Consider the following 12,020-nt stretch of genomic DNA (forward strand, 5'->3'; position numbering starts at 1 on the left):
TGGTCCCTATGTTACAGAATAAATTGCAGGCCGCATGGGAGGGACCATATACTGTATATAAGCGGCTGAATGATGTTAATTATGTGGTGACACTGGATGAGCATGCAAAGCGTCAGAAAGTGTTTCATGTAAATATGTTGAAGGCTCATCATGACAGGGAGGCCTGTGTCTTACCTGTCTGTAGCCGGCCTGAAGAGGGTGAGGCTGATCTGTTATTAGATATGGGGGCCGGGACTCAGTACATGGAGTCCCTGGAGTCAGCAGAGTTTAACCCTGAGCTATCCCACAGTCAGAGGTCTGAGCTGATGGGGGCGCTCAGCGAGTTCAACGAAGTCTTCACAGGGGAGCCTGGGAGGACACACTTAGCAGTTCACCATGTGGACACTGGTACTAATCCCCCAGTACGGCAGTCGGCGTACCGTGTGTCAGCAGAGGTGAAGGCACACATGAGGGAACAGGTAGAGGAGATGCTGAAACTCAAGGTGATACAAAAATCCCAGAGTGCCTGGGCCTCGCCTGTGGTTTTTGTCCCAAAAGAGGACCGTACTACCCGGTTCTGTGTAGACTACAGGAAATTAAATGTATTGACTACATGTGAGGTCTACCCCATGCCGAGGATAGATGAGCTGTTAGAGCAGCTAGCTAAAGCATCGTACCTAACCATCATGGACCTGAGTAGGGGATACTGGCAGATACCCCTGACCAGAGAAGCTCAGGAGTTTCTGGTAATGCCCTTTGGTATGAAGAATGCCCCTGCCACCTTCCAGAGGTTGGTCAATCACTTATTGGAAGGATGTGATGGTTTTGCCATCGCTTATCTTGATGATATAGCCATCTTTAGTGATTCTTGGGAGGAACACCTCGTACATCTTTCGCAGGTGTTGCAAAAGCTTAAAACTGCAGGTCTTACTGTTAAGCCAGGGAAGTGTCAGGTAGCCATGCGGGAAGTTCAATACCTGGGACACCGGGTGGGGAGAGGACTGCTAAAAAGTGAGCCAGGGAAGGTAGAAGCCATTACAGCCTGGGCCACCCCACGAACCAAGAAGCAGGTACTGTCCTTCCTGGGTACGGCTGGCTACTATAGAAGGTTTGTACCAAACTACAGTGCTCTGGCCAAACCGTTAACTGATCTGACCAGGAAGAGACTTCCTAAAATTGTCTCCTGGAGTCCTCAGTGTGAGGAATCATTTTCTGCCCTAAAGTCGGCATTGGTTAGTTCACCCGTCCTGCAGGCTCCAGATTACACTCGCCGGTTTGTAGTGCAGACAGATGCCAGCACCTATGGGCTAGGTGCAGTTCTCAGTCAGGTGAACCACCAAGGAGAGGAACACCCAATTCTGTACCTAAGCAGGAAACTCCTGCCCAGAGAAGTGGCTTATGCCACCATTGAAAAAGAATGTTTGGCAATTGTGTGGGCTCTGCAGAAGCTGCAACCATACCTTTATGGGCGCACCTTCACCGTGATCACGGATCATAACCCACTGAGTTGGCTCAACCGAGTAGTTGGAGACAATGGGAAATTGCTTAGATGGAGTTTGATACTTCAGCAATATGATTTCACAATTCAGCACAAGAAGGGAGTTGATCATAGCAATGCCGATGGCCTTTCTCGCCAAGATGGCACAGAACCAGATACGTGCTCGGGAGCTGACCTGTAAGTCAACCCCCATGCACGTTCATAAGGAGGGAGGTGTGGTGGAATATGTGTATATATATTATATACAGTGGGGCAAAAAAGTATTTAGTCAGTCAGCAATAGTGCAAGTTCCACCACTTAAAAAGATGAGAGGCGTCTGTAATTTACATCATAGGTAGACCTCAACTATGGGAGACAAACTGAGAAAAAAAAAATCCAGAAAATCACATTGTCTGTTTTTTTATCATTTCTTTTGCATATTATGGTGGAAAATAAGTATTTGGTCAGAAACAAACAATCAAGATTTCTGGCTCTCACAGACCTGTAACTTCTTCTTTAAGAGTCTCCTCTTTCCTCCACTCATTACCTGTAGTAATGGCACCTGTTTAAACTTGTTATCAGTATAAAAAGACACCTGTGCACACCCTCAAACAGTCTGACTCCAAACTCCACTATGGTGAAGACCAAAGAGCTGTCAAAGGACACCAGAAACAAAATTGTAGCCCTGCACCAGGCTGGGAAGACTGAATCTGCAATAGCCAACCAGCTTGGAGTGAAGAAATCAACAGTGGGAGCAATAATTAGAAAATGGAAGACATACAAGACCACTGATAATCTCCCTCGATCTGGGGCTCCACGCAAATTCCCACCCCGTGGGGTCAGAATGATCACAAGAACTGTGAGCAAAAATCCCAGAACCACGAGGGGGGACCTAGTGAATGAACTGCAGAGAGCTGGGACCAATGTAACAAGGCCTACCATAAGTAACACACTACGCCACCATGGACTCAGATCCTGCAGTGCCAGACGTGTCCCACTGCTTAAGCCAGTACATGTCCGGGCCCATCTGAAGTTTGCTAGAGAGCATTTGGATGATCCAGAGGAGTTTTGGGAGAATGTCCTATGGTCCGATGAAACCAAACTGGAACTGTTTGGTAGAAACACAACTTGTCGTGTTTGGAGGAAAAAGAATACTGAGTTGCATCCATCAAACACCATACCTACTGTAAAGCATGGTGGTGGAAACATCATGCTTTGGGGCTGTTTCTCTGCAAAGGGGCCAGGACGACTGATCCGGGTACATGAAAGAATGAATGGGGCCATGTATCGTGAGATTTTGAGTGCAAACCTCCTTCCATCAGCAAGGGCATTGAAGATGAAACGTGGCTGGGTCTTTCAACATGACAATGATTCAAAGCACACCGCCAGGGCAACGAAGGAGTGGCTTCGTAAGAAGCATTTCAAGGTCCTGGAGTGGCCTAGTCAGTCTCCAGATCTCAACCCTATAGAAATCCTTTGGAGGGAGTTGAAAGTCCGTGTTGCCAAGCGAAAAGCCAAAAACATCACTGCTCTAGAGGAGATCTGCATGGAGGAATGGGCCAACATACCAACAACAGTGTGTGGCAACCTTGTGAAGACTTACAGAAAACGTTTGACCTCTGTCATTGCCAACAAAGGATATATTACAAAGTATTGAGATGAAATTTTGTTTCTGACCAAATACTTATTTTCCACCATAATATGCAAATAAAATGTTAAAAAAACAGACAATGTGATTTTCTGGATTTTTTTTTCTCAGTTTGTCTCCCATAGTTGAGGTCTACCTATGATGTAAATTACAGACACCTCTCATCTTTTTAAGTGGTGGAACTTGCACTATTGCTGACTGACTAAATACTTTTTTGCCCCACTGTATATCTATATGTGTGTAGTGACCTCTGACATCTGTCTAGTGATAATGTAGCATCTGTCCTGAAGGCCAGTGGCACCTAGGTGTTAATATGTACTTCCTTGGGAAGAGTAGGAATTCTGTCTCCATATCTCACCAGGGGGTCTAGCTAGAGCCAAGAACAAAGGGACACTTGACACCTCTGAGGTCTTGGAGGGGAGATGCTAAATGCTGCTTGAGGGAAGGTATCCCTGGGAACCATTTCACACATGTCTCCAGAGGAAAATAATATATATTCATTAGTAGCGCGGCCATGGCCCAATCAGACAGGCAGCAGTTATGATATTGGCCTGAGGGGCTGGTCTAGAAACCTGACCTCAGACCAAAGTTATAAATTTAGGCTGCAGACAGAGAATGGTGTTCACATGATGAGGGCAGCCTGAAAAGCTGATGTGTTCCACAACTACATTCACCCCCCCTCAGGGAGCAGAAAGCAGACTACAAGTTAGATGATTTCTGTAAGTTTTCTCCTCTTTATTTTATACTGTTTTGCATAAGTTGTATGTCTTTTTACTATCATATTTTTATACCTTTTTCTTGTAAGCATTGAACCTTTTTCTATTAAAGTATAAACTTTAATAAGTTGAACCTTGAATGTTCTAAGGAATCCATAGCCTAGAGGTGTGTGAGCCTTATGAGTGATAAACATATTTTGATTAGTTATTTCTGGGACTCATTGCCCGTGTATTCGATGAGTGGTGGCAGCGCGTATGAGCGGGTGTGTGGCCTGGGTCGGTGTGTGATTTATGCTCCCATTACAGAATAGGATAGAGGTTGAATGCTGGACGGAGAGTGGGGAGATAGATTAACCCTTGCAGGCACAACCCAAAGTCACGTGTGAGAGCAGGCACGTGACGAATAAGTGACACTACGGAGCAGCGATCCGTGACAGACACCTTCTGCCAAACCCCTAGAAATTTTTGTAATCGACCTCCCACCTTGATGTCATTTATTTGACTTTGGTGTACCTGCACTTGGGAAGATGGAGTCTCTACTTTTCCACCCTTGGGATAAGACCACCTCCCAGTCTTCCCTTTGCCCCTGTAGTCTGTCCTCTGACTAGGTCGGGACCTACGAAAGGGCTGATGGTATTCTCCTCAGGGAATCCCTTCTTTTTATCTGAGGCCTTTTCTAGGATATCGTCTAGAATAGGCCCAAATACTTTATTCCCTGAGAATGGGATTCCACACAATTTATTTTTTGACTGGAGATCCCCCGACCAGGTTTTTAGCCATATGGCTCTTCTGGCCGCGTTAGACAAAGATTCGCTTCTAGCCGCGAAACGTACAGATTCGGCCGAAGCATCTGCCATAAAGCCTGTTGCGAGTTTGAGCAACGGCAGGGATTTAAGGATAACATCTCTGGAAGTCTTGGCTTTGAGATGATCCTCTAAATCGTCAATCCATAAATGCATTGACCGGGCTACGGAGGTTGCCGCTATATTGGCCCGTATTATCGCCGCGGAGGACTCCCAAGTTCTCCTTAGCAAACAGTCCGCTTTACGATCCATAGGATCTTTTAATGCGGAGGAGTCCTCAAAAGGGATTGAGGTCTTCTTCGCCACTTTTGCTAGTGGCGCATCGATCTTGGGAACTTCATCCAACACCTTAATGTCCTCTGGATTGTAGGGCAGTCGAAGTCTAAAATCCCTGGGTACCACCAGTTTCTTCTCCGCTTCCTGCCACTCTTCCAGGATCATGGAACGGATGTGGTTGTTGACGGGGAAGACTTTTGTCACCTGGGCATGTAATCCGCCAAACATCTCGTCCTGGATCGAGGTCTCCTCTGGCGTATCCTGTAGCTGCATGGTGTTACGCACAGCATAAAGAAGCTCATCTGTGTCTGTTGCAGAGAAGAGATATCTCTTCCCTCCGCCTAGAGATCCGTCTTTTTCTTCCTGGTCAGAATCCTCTGAAACCTCACCCTCGGAAGAGGGACTGGACTCCCTTGGCCTCTTCCGTGACGTCTGCGGTTCTGACTGGGTTGCCTGGGAAAGATTCAGGCTTGAGATAGAAGCCTGGACCTCCTGTCGAATCATGGTCCTCATACTGGATAGTAGCGTAGTCTGCTCATCACTCACGATCTTGGATGTGCATGATTTGCATTATGGTTTCCGCCAATTTTCCGGAAACTTAGTGGCACATATCGGGCATTTATTTTTCCCCGATTTTTTCCTTTCGGGGGATGGGAGGGTCAGCCTAGGATAAATAGAGATATGTGTGGGGTACGTAAGTAGGTACAACAGGAACAAGAAAAAGACGTCACACTATATATAATGGGGACCACCAAACAAGTAGTATGTAATCACATTTAAATTCTTTATTATGTCAACCAAAAGAACATAAAGTGTTTCTTTGTGTTCTTTTGGTTGACATAATAAAGAATTTAAATGTGATTACATACTACTTGTTTGGTGGTCCCCATTATATATAGTGTGACGTCTTTTTCTTGTTCCTGTTGTAGCTATTACAGGTCACACTTTGGGTTGACCCCTTTACTACTGTTATGTTATTTTGCTTGATGGTGCCCTCCATCTTTTCTATTACATTAGGGTACATAAGTAGGGAAGCAGGGGGAGGGGTGAGCTTTGTGGTACGGCTCTAACATAGCCCACTCACGTGCCCCTGAAGCTGGTCAGTCCCCTCAGGTCTGGCAGATTCCTCCATAGTGCCGATAACAATATGAACGTATAGCCGAGTGCTCCTTTGTCAGGATGGCCAGCGGCATACAGACCCCCCTGGTGAGATTATATAGGTTTTACCTGGTTGATCCTGCCCTCTTTACCGCCGCTGCGGTGACCGCGCTGTGCCTCTCACCTAGGCCGGCGCTGCTGCCGGCGCCATCTTCCATGCTGGCCGCGACCGGAAGTGACACTGTCGTCGCGACCGGAAGTGACGCGGCCGCTGGACCCGGAAGCCGCGGCCGCATGCTGAAGCCGGCTGCTGCTGGAAGCGGCCGCCGCACTCACCCCCCGGCAGACAGGCACCCGGACCGAGAGCCCCCACAAGGAGGAAGCGGACCCGACCCCCAGGAGCAGCGCTACACTGGGGAGGCTGAGGGACCCCCCATAGCAGGTATCAGCCGCAGGTATCTTGCGGCGGGGAAGGGAAAGGCTGGGCCCCCCGATCCCCACCATCTGCACAGCACCGTCAGAGGACATGCTTGCCGTTCCTATACGCAGTGGGACAGGAAAAACACTGGTGGGTGGAGTGGGGAGGGTCCTTTTAACTGCTTGTGGTTCCTGTCCCACTGAGGATAAGAAGGACGTCCTCCAATGGTGCTGTCAGGTGGTGGACTGGAAAAACATTTCTCTACAAGACGTTATGTTATAGACTACAAGGTGAACAAAGGGTCGTCTTGCCAGTTACATGGACAGGCATTGCTGCAAATCTTCTACTAGGAGGCCAAACATCACATTCCCTATTTAAGTTGCCAGTCCCCATCTTAGAAACGTCCGTATCATCGATGCGACTACACACCAATGATGCACAAGTACTCCGGGATGCTCACCTCATTATTTGGGACAAAGTCTCAATGGTTCCTAAAGATGCTCTCACAGTTGTTGATAGGCTTTTGAAGAACATCACAAACAATCGCCTACCATATGGTGGTAAAATCATTTTGTTTGGCGGAGATTTTCAGGTCTTACCTGTACTACGACACGCCAGTAGAACAGCCATAGTGGAAATAAATATGAAACGATCTCCTTTATGGCCAAAGGTAAAAGTTAGGAAATTAACCCAAAACATAAGAGCAAACGATGATCACGTGTTCACTGACTGGTCACTAAAGTTAGGTAATGCTCTCTCTGGAAATACAGACTGACTTTGCCCCTGATGCAGTCAAAATACCAAAACATTGTTACTCCGATTAGCATAGTTCAATTAGCACGGTTCTTAAAGCCACACAAATCAATGAACAAAATGTTTCCAACTTCTATTCAAATGCAATTTTGTGTCCAAAAAAATAGAATTAGGCTTACCGGTAATTCGGTTTCTAGGAACCTTCCACGACAGCCACTTCGGAGATTGTCTTCCCCACCCTAATAGGGGACAGGAACACAAAGAGGTTAAATACCCCACACCCTTCCTGCAACCACCAGTGTTTTCCTGGACACTGGCATGTATAATTACCACGAAAAATGCAGGAATCATCCAATAAGAAAAAATATCAGATAGGGAGGGAAATTAGTGCTGTCGTGGAAGGTTCCTAGAAACTGAATTACCGGTAAGCCTAATTCTATTTTCTCTAGTCACCTTCCACGACAGCCACTTCGGAGTAATACCAACAGTTAATTTCTCTAGGGAGGGACCACGGCCTGCAGAACTCGTCTGCCAAATGTGAAATACCTATTGAAATTTAGCCTGTAATGTCTGGTGAACGTGTGGATGGATGACCAGGTGGCGGCTCTGCAGATCTGCTCTGATGAAGCATTCCCCCTCACTGCCCATGATGTTGCCTGCCGGGCAGAATGTGCCTTCAGAGAAGCTGGTGGATCAAGTTTCTGTGATGAATAAGCCAGGCAAATAGACTGCTTGATCCAATTTGCGATCGTATTTTTTGCTGCTTTCTTGCCTTTGTTCCGACCTGAAAACTGTATGAATAAATTTTGATCGATTCGCCAGGCTTCAGTCTGTTGTAAGTAATGTAGAACCACCCTGCGGACATCAAGGATGTGAAAGGTCTCTTCCTTAGGGTTGCTTGCATTAGCAGCGCTCCTGCCTACTTTTACAATGGTAACCAGGGTAAATATCGGGTTACTAAGCGCGGCCCTGGGCTTAGTAACCCGATGTTTACCCTGGTTACCCGGGTGCTGCAGGGGGACTTCGGCATCGTTGAAGACAGTTTCAACGATGCCGAAGTCTTTCCCCTGATCGTTGGTCACTGGAGAGAGCTGTCTGTGTGACAGCTCCCCAGCGACCACACAACGACTTACCAACGATCACGGCCAGCTCGTATCGCTGGGCGTGATCGTTGGTAAATCGTTTAGTGTAACGGTACCTTAAGGCCCATTTCTAATCCCTTCTGTAAGAAATCTAAGACCCGTGCAATATTGGGATGAAAGGGGTCTGGGGATTCTGGGAGGCACCAGGATGTAAACCTTTTCCAGACCTTGGTGTAGATGGCATTGGTCACTGGCTTTCTGCTTTTTTGGAGGGTCTAGATTACTTTATCCGAGAGACCTCTGGCTTTTAAGATTTTGGCCTCAGTAACAATGCCGCCAGGCTCAGTTTGTATAGATCCAGATGTAGTAGGGGACCCTGGTGAAGGAGGTCGACTTTCTGAGGTAGAAGCCAGGGACCTTCTAGGGCCAAATCCAGTAGAGCACTGTACCAGCTCCTGCCGGGCCATTGTGGTTCGATTAGGATTGTGGTAACTCGGTCCGTCCTGATCTTCTGTAGCGTCTTCGCCAGCATGGGAATGGGTGGAAAGGCATATGCGAGGCTGAACCTCCACCGCTGTGAAAATGCATCTATCCCTTGCGCTCCATCCGAGTGATAAAGGGAGAAGAATGTCTTCCTCTTTGCATTTTATCAGTTGGCAAACAGGTCCACTTCTGGGGTTCCCCACCTTGAGGTTAAGGACATGAACACGGTTTGATCCAGGCACCACTCCCCTGGATGTATGTCTTTCCGGCTGAGATAGTCCTCCGCCTGAGTATTGTCTACTCCTCTGAGATGTACTGCCGTGACTGACAGAAGTTTCTTTTCTGCCCAGGAAAAGATTCTTGCGGCTATCTCTTTTAGACCGGCATACCTTGTTCCTCCCTGATGTTGTAGGTAGGCCACTGTGGTCATGTTGTCCTAATAAATTCGAACGTGGTGATTTTGGATCAACGCAGATGACACTTTTAAAGCTTGTTCTACGGCTTTCAGTTCCCGTAGGTTCGAGGAACTGCAGCTGATGTCTGCAGGCCATCGTCCATGGAAGTGTTAACTGTCCACCACTGCGCCCCAGCCTCATTTGCTGGCATCTGAGCGGAGTGTCTTCAGGGGAAGCTGGTCCCAGCTCACCCCCTTTTGAAGATTTTGGTAATCCAACCACCAGTTTAGAGCCGATTTTACGAGGCCGGGGAGAAAGATCCTTTGAGATAAGGGGACCTGTCGCTTCCTGGAGTGTAGGAGCACGTAGGTCTCCAGAGTTCGAGTGTGAGCCTGAGCCCAGGAGACTGCTTGGATGCATGTGGTCAGGGAACCTAGAGCAGGCATAGACTCCCTGAGGGTTGGTGGTCGCTGGTGTCTGAATTTGGTTATTTTCTGGACAAGGTCGATCTGACGATCTCTGGGTAGAAACGATGTTCTTTCTTTTGAGTCCAGAATAACCTCCAGAAACTTTCTCCTCGTGGAGGGACAGATTTCTGATTTCTCCAGATTCGGGATCCAGCCCAGGGATCTTAATATCTCCAGGGTCTTTGTCACGTCTGCCTCCAGACGGGGAGTAGATGGTGCCATGATGAGGAAGTCGTCTAAGTATGGTACTATACATATTCCCTGGCGGCGGATGAAGACTATGGCTTCTGCCATGATTTTTGTAAAGACCCGCGGAGCTGAAGAGATGCCGATGGGTAGGACGTTGAACTGGAAGTGCTGGATTTGCTGCTCCTGTGAGACTGCAAATCTGAGGAATTTCCTGTGTTCTGGGTGGATTGGTACATGGTAGTACGCATCCCTCAGATCCACCGTCGCCATTACCCAATTCTGTCCGATGAGGGGAATCAATGATCTGATTGATTCCATCTTGAATCTTCTGTAGCGGACAGATTCGTTCAATGGTTTTAAGTTCATAATCATCCTGTTTTTCCCCGACGGTTTTGTTACCAGAAAAAGACGTGAATAATGGCCACGTCCTTCCTCCAGTTTTGGTACCTGTGAGATCACATTTGACTGGAGCAGATTTTGTACATCTCTTAGTAAGGAGTTTTGAAGGTGTGGGGTTTGTAGGGTGGTTAATTTCAAGTATTGTGGGGGAGGTCTCTCGAATTCTAGTTTTAGTCCATCTTGTATGGTACGAAGGACCCATTGATTTCCGGAGATGGACTGCCACTGGGTGAAAAAGAGTGAGAGACGACCCCTGACCAGAGCAGCGTCATTGCTTATCCTAGGTCTGTTGAGTCAGGGGGACAAGGATGTTTCTGCCCTTGCCTCCTTTAGGGTAACTCCATCTCCCTGTTTTCCCCTTTCCCCTATAATCCTTTTGTGAAGATGGGTCACGGGGAGGTTAAAAAAGCGTTTCCTGGGATTTCTCTGCTCAGGGAGCTTTTTCTTTTTATCTGCTGCCTTATCCAGGATATCAACCAGGATAGGACCAAAAACATGATGGCCCTGGAAGGGGATGCTGCATAACTTGGACTTGGAGATGAAATCACCTCCCCAGGATTTTAGCCAGAGTGCTCTCCTGGATGAGTTGGAGAGGACGGCCCCTTTTGCGGCCACGCGGACTGACTCAGCTGAAGCATCAGCTAGGAATCCTGTTGCTTTTTGCAGCAGGGGAAGGGAGTCTAGTATCTCCTCTCTTGGGGTGCCCTGTGCCAAATGATCCTCGAGCTTGCGTAACCAAATAAACAAGGATCTAGCTACGCACGTGGAGGCTATGTTGGTTTTTAATAGATTTGTGGAGGTGTCCCAGGACTTTCTTAGCAGGCTCTATCTTTCGATCCATTGGATCTTTGAGCTGCGAAGAGTCCTCAAATGGAAGGGCCGTTTTCTTAGTCACTCTGGACACCTGTACATCAACTTTTGGGGTTTCCCATAAGGAGTTATCTCCCTCCAAGGGGAAACGGTTTTTCAGTTCTGAGGGGATGTTAAGACCTTTTTCAGGGAGACCCCATTCATGAAGAATTAAATCCTGAATATTTTTATGTACAGGAAACCCCTTTTGATCTTTGGGTTTTAACCCTTCAAACATTTCGTCCTGTACAGTAAGTTTAATTTCTTCATCCTCCACTCCCATGGTGCCTCTTACTATACTGATTAAGTCACCCATATCCTCAGAATTGAAGTAATACTTTTTTTTCTCTGACTTAGGGGTGGGGGTGGAAGTGGAACCCTCATTCTCCCAAACATCCTCCGAACCCGAGGATTGAATCTCCCCTGAGTCAGAGTCAGACTCCACTGGGGCATTTTTCCTCTTTTTGAGAGGAGGTGGAAGAGGTACCGGAGCCTGGGAGAGGCTGGCCATGGAAGACTGGCCCTCCTGCTTGATGAGGGTTTTTATGCTATCCAGGAGAGAGGGCTGCTCAGCGCGTAGAACCTCATATGTACAGGACTGGCAGAGCTTTTTCTCATATGTAGATGGGAGTCTAGTTGCACACACTTTGCATTTGCGGCTGGCCTTTCTAGGATCAGAGACCTTTTCTCCCTAAAAGAGAGAAAAAAGGTCTTAAGCCGCTTGAAAGTATATATATATATATATATATATGTAAATAATGGATAGCTGAGGCTAACCTGCTACTTACAGTAGGAGGGGGTACGCTGGGTTCTGCAGATGCAGAGCTCCATGTCCGTCCGTCACGTCAGACAGGCCTTACCTGGTGGTCCCTCGCCCGGATCTTTTAAGGAGGATCGTGGGTCAGCGTGTTCTGTGCTCCTCCTCCTCGTAGCCCTATTGGGGGGAGATCTTCCGAAAACGCCCCAAAATGCAGGCCCGGATGATGTA

General features: G+C 47.5%; 2 protein-coding genes across 2 annotated transcripts in view; one reads left to right on the top strand and one right to left on the bottom strand.

Moving 5' to 3' along the window:
- The window catches only part of TTF1 (transcription termination factor 1), a 174,865-nt gene that overhangs the window by 129,922 nt on the left and 32,923 nt on the right, over positions 1-12,020 (bottom strand). The window lies entirely within an intron of this gene.
- Positions 3,711-12,020, top strand: part of CFAP77 (cilia and flagella associated protein 77) — a 170,463-nt gene continuing 162,153 nt past the window's right edge. Inside the window, exon 1 of the mRNA XM_069747582.1 lies at positions 3,711-3,823. Coding sequence (XP_069603683.1) covers positions 3,815-3,823 — 9 coding nt within the window. The 5' untranslated portion in view covers positions 3,711-3,814. The remainder of the gene's footprint in view (positions 3,824-12,020) is intronic.

This window comes from Ranitomeya imitator, chromosome 2 (assembly GCF_032444005.1).
Source record: "Ranitomeya imitator isolate aRanImi1 chromosome 2, aRanImi1.pri, whole genome shotgun sequence".
NCBI lineage: Eukaryota > Metazoa > Chordata > Amphibia > Anura > Dendrobatidae > Ranitomeya > Ranitomeya imitator.